The following is a 12414-nucleotide window of genomic DNA, read 5'->3' on the forward strand; positions in this document are numbered from 1 at the left end:
AATGGAGAGTTGGTCAGTTTTCCACGAATGCAAGGCTCACAAGTTGCATATGACACATAGTCGAATGGATCTAGATATCCATCATTTAGCAACTTTTGAATCCTTCTTTCATGGATGTGACCTAGCCTACAATGCCACAGGTATGCACTGTTCAACTCATCTCGTTTCCTTTTGGACATATTTATATTCATGATATGTGGAGTGGTGTCTAACATAAATAAACCATTATGCAATGTTCCTTTCGTGATGATCTTATCATCTAATAATATCGAACAACCATTGTTCTCAAAAACAAATTTATATCCACTAACTGTTAAACATGAAATGGAGATAATGTTTTTGATAATAGAAGGAACAAAATAACATGCATCTAATGCAATAAAAGCTCCACTAGGCAGATGTAGGGCGACCTCGCCAACAGCTAAAACAGCAACTTTTGCTCCATTACCCATCTTGAGGTCCATCTCGCCTCTCTCTAGTCTCCTAGGCCTTGCCAGAACCTGCAACGAATTACATATATGATAAGCACTACCGGTATCTAATACCCATGTGTTATCATAAGAGTCTGACAAATGGAGACCGATCATGAATGTACCTGAAGCTTCATCAAGCTTTTGTTTCGCCCTTTCTGCAAGGTACTCTTTGCAGTTTCTCTTCCAATGCCCATCTTTACCACAGTGGAAGCACTGGCCTTTGTCCTTTGTTGGGTCTTTCTTAGCAACCTTTGCTTTACCTTGTTTGCCCTTGCCCTTTCCCTTCTTAAGGGACCTTTCTGCTTTCCTTATCTTTCTGGTCTCACCAGTGTAGAGAACTGGCTTCTCTTTCTTAATAGTACTCTCTGCCTCCCTCAACATATTGAGGAGCTCTGGGAGAGTCACCTCAAGCTTGTTCATATTAAAGTTCATTATGAACTGTGAAAAGGAATCTGGTAGGGACTGAAGCACAATGTCCACACACAAGTTATCCTCTAGGACCATTCCTAGACCTGTGAGTTTCTCTATCCACTCAATCATCTTTAGGACATGGTTCTGAACCGGTGTCCCCTCAGTCATCCTAGCGCGGAAAAGGCTCTTGGATATCTCATATCGTTGAGTCCTTCCCTGTTCCTCAAACAATTTACGGACATGTAGGAGAATGGATTTGGCATCCATCTTTTCATGTTGTCTCTGTAACTCTGGAGTCATAGAGCCCAACATATAGCACTGAGCAAGAGTGGAGTCATCAATGTACTTCACGTAGCGAGCGATCTCATCCTCGCTTGCCCCTTCTTCGGGCGTAGGCATCACTATATCAAGGACGTACACGATTTTCTCCGCTGTGAGAACAATTCTCAAGTTACGGAGCCAGTCCGTATAATTTGGACCAATGAGACGGTTGACATCAAGTATGCCACGTAAGGGATTTGAAAGCGACATTTTCTGAAAATAAAGATGTAGCAAAAATGAATAACATGCAGATTTTACAAGAAATAAACAATCAAGATATGGACTTCTATCTTAATATGCTCCAACTATTTTACTAACGAGTCACGCGACACCCTCGGCATTTTAATCTAACGCGACACCCTCGGCTACGTCCTGCAGTACGTTGTTGAGTTGCAGCGCCGCCTCGCTGCCGGCACGAGAGACGCCCTCGACGGCGGCACGCCATCGCCTGATTACCTGCCGTTCGAGTTTCGAGCCCTCGAGGTCGCGCTCGAGGCCGCCTGCACCTTCCTGGACGCTCAGGTATGGTCTTCTCTGTCCTGCTCTGTTTTGGATTCAGTACTAGGGCTTCTATGAATTGTGTGGTGTTTGATCTCCATAATCTATTGCTTTCAATCTTGTATTTTCATTGCTTCAACATCTATGACTTTGAGACGATATGGAGCTGCCCAAAATTGCTAACCGTGGTTAAGAATAGGTTTTTGAGATCGCTCTACAGTTGATAGACAGGTAGCTTCTGATGTTACTGGATGCAGAATTGATGTCGTATGGGAACGAATTTGTCGGTCTTTGCTAGGGCATTAAATTGGTTTTGATGAGGATTTCTTCATAACCATTCACTTGTAGATCTGGTAGATGATGCATCAAGTAAAGAGTGACATTTATACGATACCAAAAATAATTGCTCATGAGAATATTAAAATGGCACTAAAATGTTGTTATATAAAGTTTCTTCATCTACCATTCACTTGTAGAAGGAAAGTAATTCCAGGGTGTGGTAAATGATAGCATGAAGTAAAGAATGGGTTCAATGCATAACCTAAAAGAAATAGTTATATTGATTCAGTCTGGAGGAGTGTGTTAGATTCTTTGTTCTCACAGCAAGTAATGGAATTGTATGTGCTAGAAAGGAGGAATCTGGTGTTGCACACCTTATTTGATCAATTGACTGATGGACCATCACAGGCTTATACCTACTAACAAATGCTAGATCTCTTGCTTTAGCTAGTGAACTGTGGTATCTTTCTCAAGTTTGGTTCAACCACAGAAGTTCAGCATTTGAAACTCGGCAGTGGGTGGTTCCAAAGTTTTTGGGTAAATTCTCCTAGGTAGGAGCTTCCTTCCTTTTCTTTCATAGAAAAAGTAATATCATTGATAAAATAAGTCCAAACAAACTATATCTTGTCTTCTTTATCCATTAATTAGAACAAAACTATGTTTTGAGTTGAATGACACTGTCAAAACTATGTTTTATGACAACATTTTAAACAACAAAGTTCTATTATGGAAATGATGAACTCAAAGGTTAAGTGACACCCACTAGTTGCATATCCTTGCTCATCCAACCTGTGTGCTTGTTACTATCTTTATCTTCTCTAAGATGCACAAGGATTGGGAAATTCTGATCAACTAATTAGGATCTTGCTCATATCAAATCGACACCATTAAACGATACCCTTGGCTTGCATCAATGATTGATGTTACAAAATTGTAATTCTGAAGGCCCTGTGTTTGATTTCAAAAACTAATGTGAAGGGTCCGTTGTTGACATATATCACTAAAACACAAAAGTTCCTTCCAATCCCTGTAACAGTTAGGACGTTCCAACTTACAAACTCCCACCATATCTTGTTGCTCTCCATTTTATTGTTACTAAATCAAGTAGATAATAAATAAGAATAAGAAAAAAGGATAAAAGTGGGGATTCCTTGCAGACTTTTTCTCCATATATGGAAACAGAGGACAACTTTATGAATGCTAGGAGGTTTTTCTCTATATTCTGTTATATCATTTTTCTACATGATTATTGTTCTTTCAAGTGAAAAGTTCTGCTCAAGTTGATCATGCCTGTCCTCCTTCCTAAAAAATGATGACTATTTAACCTGGTCCTACTATATATGTAGATGAATGAAAACCAATTCTTTTGTTAGAACCACTTGTTTCTATAGCCTCTATTAGTTATATGACCACATAAATCCATTTGAGGCAATATCTAGCTCATCACTGTACCTGAGTAACTTCACTTTGAAATAGCATCCTTCTAAAACAGAATATACTGATATCCATGACCAATTCTATCTACAGATTCACCCATATTGGAAAATGATGATACATTCAGTTCAAGCATACTTGTAATTTCATTACCAATTTACTCCAGAGATGGTTTCATTATTCAACTGAACATCAATCACAGATAAAGTACTTATTATTGAAGTTTAGTGCATCTAAACTAGTTGGTATTTGTGCTTTTGATATTCCTCCAGATTATATGAACTAAAATTGTGCATTAACCAGGTACTGTTTTGATGACCTACTTTTCTATTATTATCTTACTGTATGAAAATCTCTTCATCCTAGTCTGGCCACTTACATGATCTGAATTGGTTCTAATTTTCCTTCTCTTTCTTTTGTCCTGCATTTGGTTTTTCTGTTGTTGTACATATTTAGTTATCTTTTCCTGTATTTTTTTGGAACTTTACTAATGTCATTAATTGTGGTACTTACATTAAGCAATGAAATTGCATACAAATGAATCATCTACACATTTTTTAGGCTTCGGATCTAGAAATAGAGGCATACCCCTTGTTAGATGAATTAACCTCAAAGATCAGTACTCTTAACTTGGAACGGGTGCGTCGCCTAAAAAGCAGGCTTGTCGCTTTGACTCGGAGAGTTCAAAAGGTATTCCAACAAATTATCAATGTAGTTGTCTTTTCCAGCCCTGCTGCTTATTGACCAACTTGTTGTAGGCTAGAGATGAAATTGAGCAATTGATGGATGATGATGGTGACATGGCCGAAATGTATCTCACAGAGAAGAAAATGCATATGGATTCATCACTTGATGGTGATCAATCTTTACATGGGTCCAGTTCTGCTGGGGATGGAGTATCAGTTTCTTCTCCAGTTTCACCTGTTTCACCACCAGAATCTAGGAAGCTCGAGAAGACCTTAAGCCTTTCGAGGAGCAGATATGAGAGTACAAAATGTTCTGACAGCACTACCGAGAACATAGAGGAGTTGGAAATGTTGTTAGAGGCTTACTTTGTGGTCATTGATAGCACCCTGAATAAGCTGACTTCAGTAAGCACTGTAATTTTTCTATATTTATCATCTCATCATGAGTTTGAGAATCTGAAGAGTTTTGTTTCTTGCACAGCTGAAGGAGTATATTGATGACACAGAGGATTTCATCAACATCCAGCTGGTAATTTCTCCTTTTACCTAATGTTTGTGATCAGAGATAGTAGTTGCTTTTCTCTGTTTGTAAGAAACATTGATAGGTCAATTAATTGTGTTATACCGCTATTTCATAAATTACTGGTATGAGTTTGTTAGTGTTAATGGAACATTAATGCTGATCCAATTTCTCCTTTTACCTAATGTTTGTGATCAGAGATAGTAGTTGCTTTTCTCTGTTTGTAAGAAACATTGATAGGTCAATTAATTGTGTTATACTGCTATTTCATAAATTACTGGTATGAGTTTGTTAGTGTTAATGGAACATTAATGCTGATCCATCACCAACAAAAATATAGAAATGGAAAAGAAGAAAAAGAAATCTTTTTGCAAGCTAATGCCATTATTTTCTATGCTACAGCTTAAAGCGACCTTAATAAAAATTACGTCTATATAGTTGGACTTATACTTTAAGATCCTGCCTTGGAGAAAACTCATCAGTGATATAAATCTAACAATTCTTTTGCCACAAGACTTGCCTATGCAGTAGCAGGAATGATTTAATGCCACACGTATCAGGAATGATTTAATGCAACGCGTATTTTTAATAGCATTGTGCCTTTGCCATTTCATGAAAAATATTAATCTAATCTCTTGTAGATAAACCATTGATAATATGAATCTAATAATCTCTTTGCTGTCAGACCTGCTTTACAGTAATGGAAACGACAATAAATGCATGTATCTCAAAAAATACTGTGCTTTCGGTATTTCATGGAAGAATATCTGTTAATCTAGTAAAGGATGCACGTACAGAGTTTATTTTGGTAGGTAGAACTTTGACTTGCCTGACAAGGATGGAAGCTATGATGACTGTAAGTGCAGCAAAATCTTGATTTTGACTGATGTCAACATCATCAGTATGGGTTTAGGTCCTTCCTATAGAAAGCTAGGTATCCTTATGAATTACACTGAGAGCTAACTTCACAAAGTTAATAGCCAAAGGAACATCTAATGCATCAGTGACCAAGTTTATTGTTTGACAACTTCTTTCCCTAATCTGAGAACAAACCAATAGATTTTTCCTGTTTAACCTGCAGCCTAGAATTACATCTTTTTCTCAAATAGCTTGCATTGATCTGGTTGGCACTTTGGTGGTAATAGGTATTCCTTTCTCCTTCAGTAGGGATTAGTCTGAATAATGTATTTTGGAACATCACACATAAAATTGACTTTTAGCTAGTCATAAGACAACATAAGAAAGATGGTTGTCTAAATTGATTTGCCACAGGAGGACTTACCAGAGGAAGATATAGTTTGTGGATGCTTAAACATTTATCCTGAGTTGTAAGTAGGCAATATTCAGCATTGGATTTGCCTCGAGGAAGGTATTTTCCCAAGTTTTCTTGAAGCCTTTATCATGATACATAAGTGAATTGACATCTAGAGATCCTGCAGTATCCAGCACTTTGGTGAGAACAAAGTTTATTGTCCTTCGTACTGGATACTGCTTGCAATTTCCTAGAGCAGTTATGCTTTTTTGGCACTAATTTTGTAATCTTCCAATGCTAAAATATCCTAATACTGATAGTTAGCTTAGTATATGTTCTTCAGTCATAACATGCTTTGACTTTGTAAATTTGTATGGTAAACTCCATGGAAGTGGTGATGATCCAAACCATCAGGTATAGACAAGTTGTGGAATTGTATCTTCCATGGTGTGAAGTCTTATTAACTGTTCTCAAGTATTTTGGCCTCATAAATTTTAATTGACAAAATAAATAGTTTATCAACTAAGCACTGTTGAAAGCCACTAAAGCACACTACTTAGACGGTATCAACTGAAGCATCAGGGATGACAAGATAATAAATAGTTTACATGGGAAGCATCCGTCAGTTTTGTTGCTTAAATGCCTTAGTTACCTTGAATTATTGATTTGGTAAAATTTCTCGGAGTTTATTCTTTTGCAGCTGACTTTGATCTCTTTTTCCTTCAGGATAATGTCCGGAATCAATTGATCCAGTTTGAGTTGCTACTAACGACAGCGACGTTTGTTGTTACCATATTCGGGGTTGTTGCAGGAATATTTGGCATGAACTTTGAGATAGCCTTATTTAAAGCCCCATCTGCATTCCAGTGGGTGCTAATGATCACTGGAGTAAGCGGTGTAATCATTTTCTCTTTGTTCCTGTATTATTTCAAGTATAGAAGATTAATGCCCTTATAAGTAGTCAATTGCGGTCGGAGAGTGAAATCTCATCTCAAGCATTATGCTGTGCATTATTACGGTAAAAATTAAGTAATAGGCCATTATTTTATTATCTTGTCCCATTATGTATGAAATTCAGTATTTTTGTGAGAATCAAAGAAATATTTGGAATAATATTAGATCGTAGTGATAGGAAAAATTTATTCGATAGAATTATCTTTTGTCATGACTGTTTTTGGCATGATTTTCAAAATGGGCATGGATGGTTGTGCTTCTTAGTTGGCTTTCGGCAACTATTTACACATATGATTATGACTGGTTGTAGGTTGATATACAATTAACATTATGTTTTGCTATCATATATATGTTTTTTTATTTGTTCTCATTTTGACGATTTTTGTGATCTACATGGTGGGTCAAATCTTGTCAGTGGTTGTTGGTGCAGTTCCTCACGGATGTTACCCGATTTGCTATGGGTAAATCATTGATCCTATTATTTGTCTGTCTTGAACTTTTAACTCAATAATCAAGATGCGAAGATGGTCACAGTGGAAGCTTTACCGACTGTAGAAAAGAAACTGAAATAGTGTCGGTTTTCGGTTGATGACTTGGCGATTCTTTTTCCGATCGTTTTCCTATAGTCTCCTGTGCACTTACTGGCGTCATGCTGAAGCCCTAAGATCTAACGTACCACGAGGAGCATGCAAATTGATGAAAACAGATAAGAAGAAAATGAAGAGGGCGAAGAAACCGTTTTTGTTTTATAAGAGAGGCCCCTTTTCATATTACCTAAAGAATATCCTATTTGTCATAATCCCTAAATGATATCAGACAAAGATAAGTAAATCAATACCTAGAGTTTTCTACCCTTTCTAAGTTTTAAGATTATTTAAGAGAGGTGTAAGACTTATAAGGATTCTCTCCTAAACTCATGAAAAGAAGAAAGCATAATAAGAGGCGGTTGGTCTTCGCCTATTGAAGGAAGGCCTTTAGTGGATGTTGGTGACCTCGACGGAGTGTCACGAATGGTCGTCGCACGCCCGCAACAACTTCATTCAACGAACTGTTCGTCGCTCTCATCTACATGTATAGCTACTTGGCAGCCTGTTTTGCCTTAGTTTTGAGTCATTTTGCTTGTAAAAATGTAAGTTCGAACAAGTTGCAGCGCTACAAAGCAATCGCTCACCGAACCGAGCAAAACAATCCCAAAACAGTCCAAAATAGCTCCGTTTTCGTGTGCCATTGGCTATTTTCTGCAGCTCACCTCCGCTCACCAAAACGTCAGCCATCTTAGCCCCTTTGAACCCCCCGGGTGGCACAGGGCTGGATGGGGCTTCGGTATAGTATCGGGCGTTGAACAACCTTTCGCAAGTTCGCACGTTGCCTTGACGGGAACTTGTTGTCGCGCTTGGCACCCGGTGAGTAGCTGTTTGTAGACTCGCAGCTATTCGTTCAACCCTCTAAAGTCCTTGTTTTCCCCTTTTCGCGAGACGTCGGTACTTGTCTGTCGCTCGTTCTTTCGAACTAATCAACTTTCTCTTTTTACAGGTCCTTCGGGACCTGCGAGAGGTTGCAAGTGGGCTGATCTTTGCAGAGCAATATCGCAAGGGCGAAACGCGACTTCGGCAATGCAAGCTAAGTTCGCGTCTTTGCTGCAAGGGTGCCTCGCGACTTAGGCAACGCAAGCTAAGTTCGCGTCTTGGCCGTAAGGGTGCATCACGCCTTAGGTAATTCCAACTAAGGCTGTGACATTGTGGTATCAGAGAGGGTAAGCACTTCGAGCGAGCAGCAAAGGAACTTCGCAACTTCGCTATGACAAAGCATTGTGGTGAATCAAGCAAGATGGGGCAAGCCGGATCCTTGCCCCAAGCAACCGTAGGTGGGCTGCATGTGCACACTCGCTCTCAGGCTGTTGGAGCCGCTCAAGAGGAGCGTGACAGCGAACATGATGAGCGAGAAGTTGGCTACTCTCCATGAGCGGAGGAGGCGCAATCTGGAGTGCCAACTGGGTTAAAGAGTCACAAGGAGAGACTCACAACGACGGAAACCCGCCTGGATGTTCTTGAAGCGAGCATGGAGGAACTCTACCGTGGCCAACAAAGGCTTGTTGGGGTAGAGAGCTCACAAGAGGAAGCAGAGTCTAGGATCGACAAGGTCGAGGCCCTAGTCAACCGATTATTAGATGACACCAAAGACTCCGTGCAACACCTGCAGGAAGTTGTGGTAGAACTCACTTCAAGGGTGGCCATGCTCACAAGAGCACTAAATGCGGGAGGAAGCAACACCCGCGTTGCACCACCACAAAATTTGAGGGCACCCGAGTCTCATGGATATGGAGGGGCCAGAGATGCCAAAGAGCTCGAGAACTTTCTGTTCGATATGAAACAATACTTTCGAGCTACGAGGCCCGATTCTAAAGATACCAAAGTTTCTATAGCAACAATGTATCTGAACGGAGATGCGAAACTTTGGTGGCGAACCCGTTGGGAGGAGATCTAACAAGGTCGGTGTCGGGTTGACACATGGGAGGACTTGAAGCGGGAGTTGAGAACTCAGTTCCTATCGGAGAACACAGAGTTCGTTGCAAGAAGGAAGTTGAGACAACTCTGCTAGAGTACCATCATTTGAGACTATGTAAAATAATTTTCTACACTAATACTGGACATACAGGACATGTCCAAGAAGGACAAGTTGTTCAGCTTCCTCGATGGTTTAAAGTCATGTGCTCAACAGGAACTAAATCAAAGGAATATCACCGATGTGGTCGGGGCAATTGCTGCTGCAGAAAGGCTCACCGACTTTATTTCCTCCGAAGACCCAGGGAGAAGGAAACAATCTTCAGGCAATCGCCCTCCAAAACATTCTCGAGGGAAGGAGCTCGGGAGCGAACAAACGAAGAAGAGTTCCCATAAAGGGCCAAACCCGAAAGGCAAGGCCTCTAAACCTGGAGAATGCTTCTTATGTGGAGGACCACATATGGTGAGGGAATGCCCACATAAATAGGCACTCAATGCTTTGACGGCTTCCATCCACCCCCCCCCCCCCCGACCGGACAAGGGCAAAGCTGTTGCTCTTAGTTCGAGCAGTTCTGAATCCAATAGCGACGACGAGGAGTTACAAGGACCCCGGATGGGAGCAATGCATTTGTTGAACACCATGCGGGGTCAAGTGGGGGAGAACATGAAGACAAAGCTACAAAAAGCAGGAAGTAGTGAGCTGATGTATGTGGACATCAAGCTAAATGGCCAAACGACCCGTGCAATGGTGGACACGGGCGCTACTCACAACTTTATAGCCGATCAAGAAGCAAAGCGACTTGGGTTAATCTTGGAGAAGAGCCCAAGCCGAATGAAGGCGGTGAACTCGGAGGCCAAGCGAATCTCCGGGATGGCGAAGGGAGTTCCCATCAAAATCGGGACATGGAGCGGGAACACCAACATGATGGTAGTGCCATTGGGCGACTTCCAAGTGATTCTTGGAATGGAATTCATGCATGCGGCGAAGTTGGTGCCAATGCCGTTCTTGAACTCCTTGTGTATGAAGGGAGGTGACGACCCCTGCGTGGTTCTTGTCTCTCAAAGAGGAACCAAGGAGCCCCAACACATATCGGTATTACAACTGAAGAAAGGGGTGTGAAAAGGTGAATTAACATTCGTGTCTGCTATGAAGCTAGAGCCACTCGACGAGAAGGCCATTCAAGAACCTGCTGTAGTGGCGAACGTCCTGAAAGAGTTCAATGATGTTATGCCACCCAAGTTGCCAAAGACTCTTCCACCACACAGAGGCGTGGATCACAACATCGAGTTGGAGCTAGGAGTGAAACCTCTAGCGAGACCACCCTACCGCATGTCCTCGCCAGAGTTGGCAGAACTCAGAAAGTAGTTAGGTGAACTGTTAAGCGGTGGTCTCATCTGCAGCTCTAAAGCACCTTTCGGAGCTCTAGTTCTCTTCCAGAAGAAACAAGATGGGAGCCTCCGACTATGCATCGATTACCGAGCCCTTAACAAAGTGACAGTGAAGAACAAGTATCCCATCCCGCTCGTTGCGGACTTGTTCGACCAGTTGGGCAAAGCCAAGTATTTCCCGAAACTTGACCTTCGGTCGGGGTATTGGCAGGTGCGCATTACTGAAGGCGACGAAGCGAAGACTACTTGTGTGACCAGGTATGGAGTGTTTGAGTTCTTGGTGATGCCTTTTAGCTTAACCAACGCTCCGGCCATATTCTGCACTCTCATGAACCAACTATTCAAGGAGTATTTGGACAAGTTCGTGGTCGTCTACTTAGACGATATTGTCGTATACAGCCAAATGCTCAAGGAGCATGTTCGGCACCTTCGGACAATTTTTAAGGTTCCCAGGGAGAACACTTTATTCGTAAAAAGGGAGAAATGCTACTTCACCCAAACGGAGATCTTATTCTTGGGGCATCGAATTAGTGATTGTTCCATTCGCATAGACAAATCAAAAGTGCAAGCGGTTGCGGAATGGTGAACTTCGAAGAAGGTGCCAGAGTTGAGATCCTTCCATAGTTTCATCAACTACTATCGACGCTTCATAGCGGGGTACTCGAAGCATGCAACTCCACTGACGGAGTTACTGAAGAAGGAGCAGCCTTGGAAATGATCGGACAAATGTGAAATAGCATTCCAAGATCTGAAGGTTGCTGTTATGGAAGAACCAGTGCTCAAATTGCCAGACTATGGGGAGCCTTTTGAAGTCCATACAAATACTTTGGACTTCGCTATTGGGGGAGTACTCATGCAGGAAGGTTATCCGGTGGCCTACGAGAGTCGCGAGCTCAACGAGACCGAGTAGTGGTATCCGGTGCACGAGAAGGAGATGACAGCGGTGATCCACTATCTACGAGTTTGACGATACTACCTTCTCAGATCGCGATTTATGCTTAGGACAAACAACATCGCTCGGAGCTATTTCCAAACATAGAAGAAACTTTCCCCAAAACAAGCACGATGGCAGGACTTCTTGGCTGAATTTGATATGGCAATGGAGTATAAGCCTGGGAAGGCAAATGTCATGGCTGATGCATTGAGTCAGAAAGTGGAGCGCGTGAATGCCGTACAATTGGAGGGTGGAGGCCAAGTAAGTCAATTCCACTCCAACTTCCTTTCCAGGATCAAGGATGGACTGTTTGGTGATCCCCAAGCAGTTCTCCTGATGCAGCTCATCAAAGAAGGCAAGGCACGACGATTTTGGGTCCAGGAGGGACTCGTATACACAAAAGAGAATCGAGTTTATGTTCCTCGAGTGGACAATTTGAGGCGTGAACTCTTAAGAGAGTGTCACGATTCCCTTTGGGCTGGACACCTAAGTATTCATCAAACGTTGGCTCTCGTGGAGAGGGCCTTCTACTGGCCAAAGATGGGGACTGATGTGGAGGAATATGTTCGAACATGCCTCACTTGCCAACAAGACAAGGCGGAGCAGCGGAAGCCGATGGTACTTTTGGAGTCGTTGCCCATACCAGAAAGGCCGTGGGAGAGCATTTCCTTAGACTTCATATCGAGCTTGCCACTAGTAGGGAGACTCGGATCGTCATGCCTTTCATTGCTACTCCCCTACACTGTTCAGCAGAGGAGGCGG

General features: G+C 41.8%; 1 protein-coding gene across 1 annotated transcript; it reads left to right on the forward strand.

Annotated features, from left to right (window-relative positions):
* Positions 1-1556: 1556 nt before the first annotated feature.
* Positions 1557-6987, forward strand: LOC104000091 (magnesium transporter MRS2-1; the record flags this gene model as incomplete). Its single annotated transcript, XM_009422036.3, has 5 exons — positions 1557-1727; positions 3978-4106; positions 4175-4507; positions 4584-4631; positions 6601-6987. Coding segments are annotated over 5 exons (912 nt in total), but the record flags the coding sequence as incomplete, so codon positions are not given.
* Between the last annotated feature and the right edge of the window lie 5427 nt (positions 6988-12414).

The sequence above is a fragment of the Musa acuminata genome, chromosome BXJ3-10, assembly GCF_036884655.1.
Source record: "Musa acuminata AAA Group cultivar baxijiao chromosome BXJ3-10, Cavendish_Baxijiao_AAA, whole genome shotgun sequence".
NCBI lineage: Eukaryota > Viridiplantae > Streptophyta > Magnoliopsida > Zingiberales > Musaceae > Musa > Musa acuminata.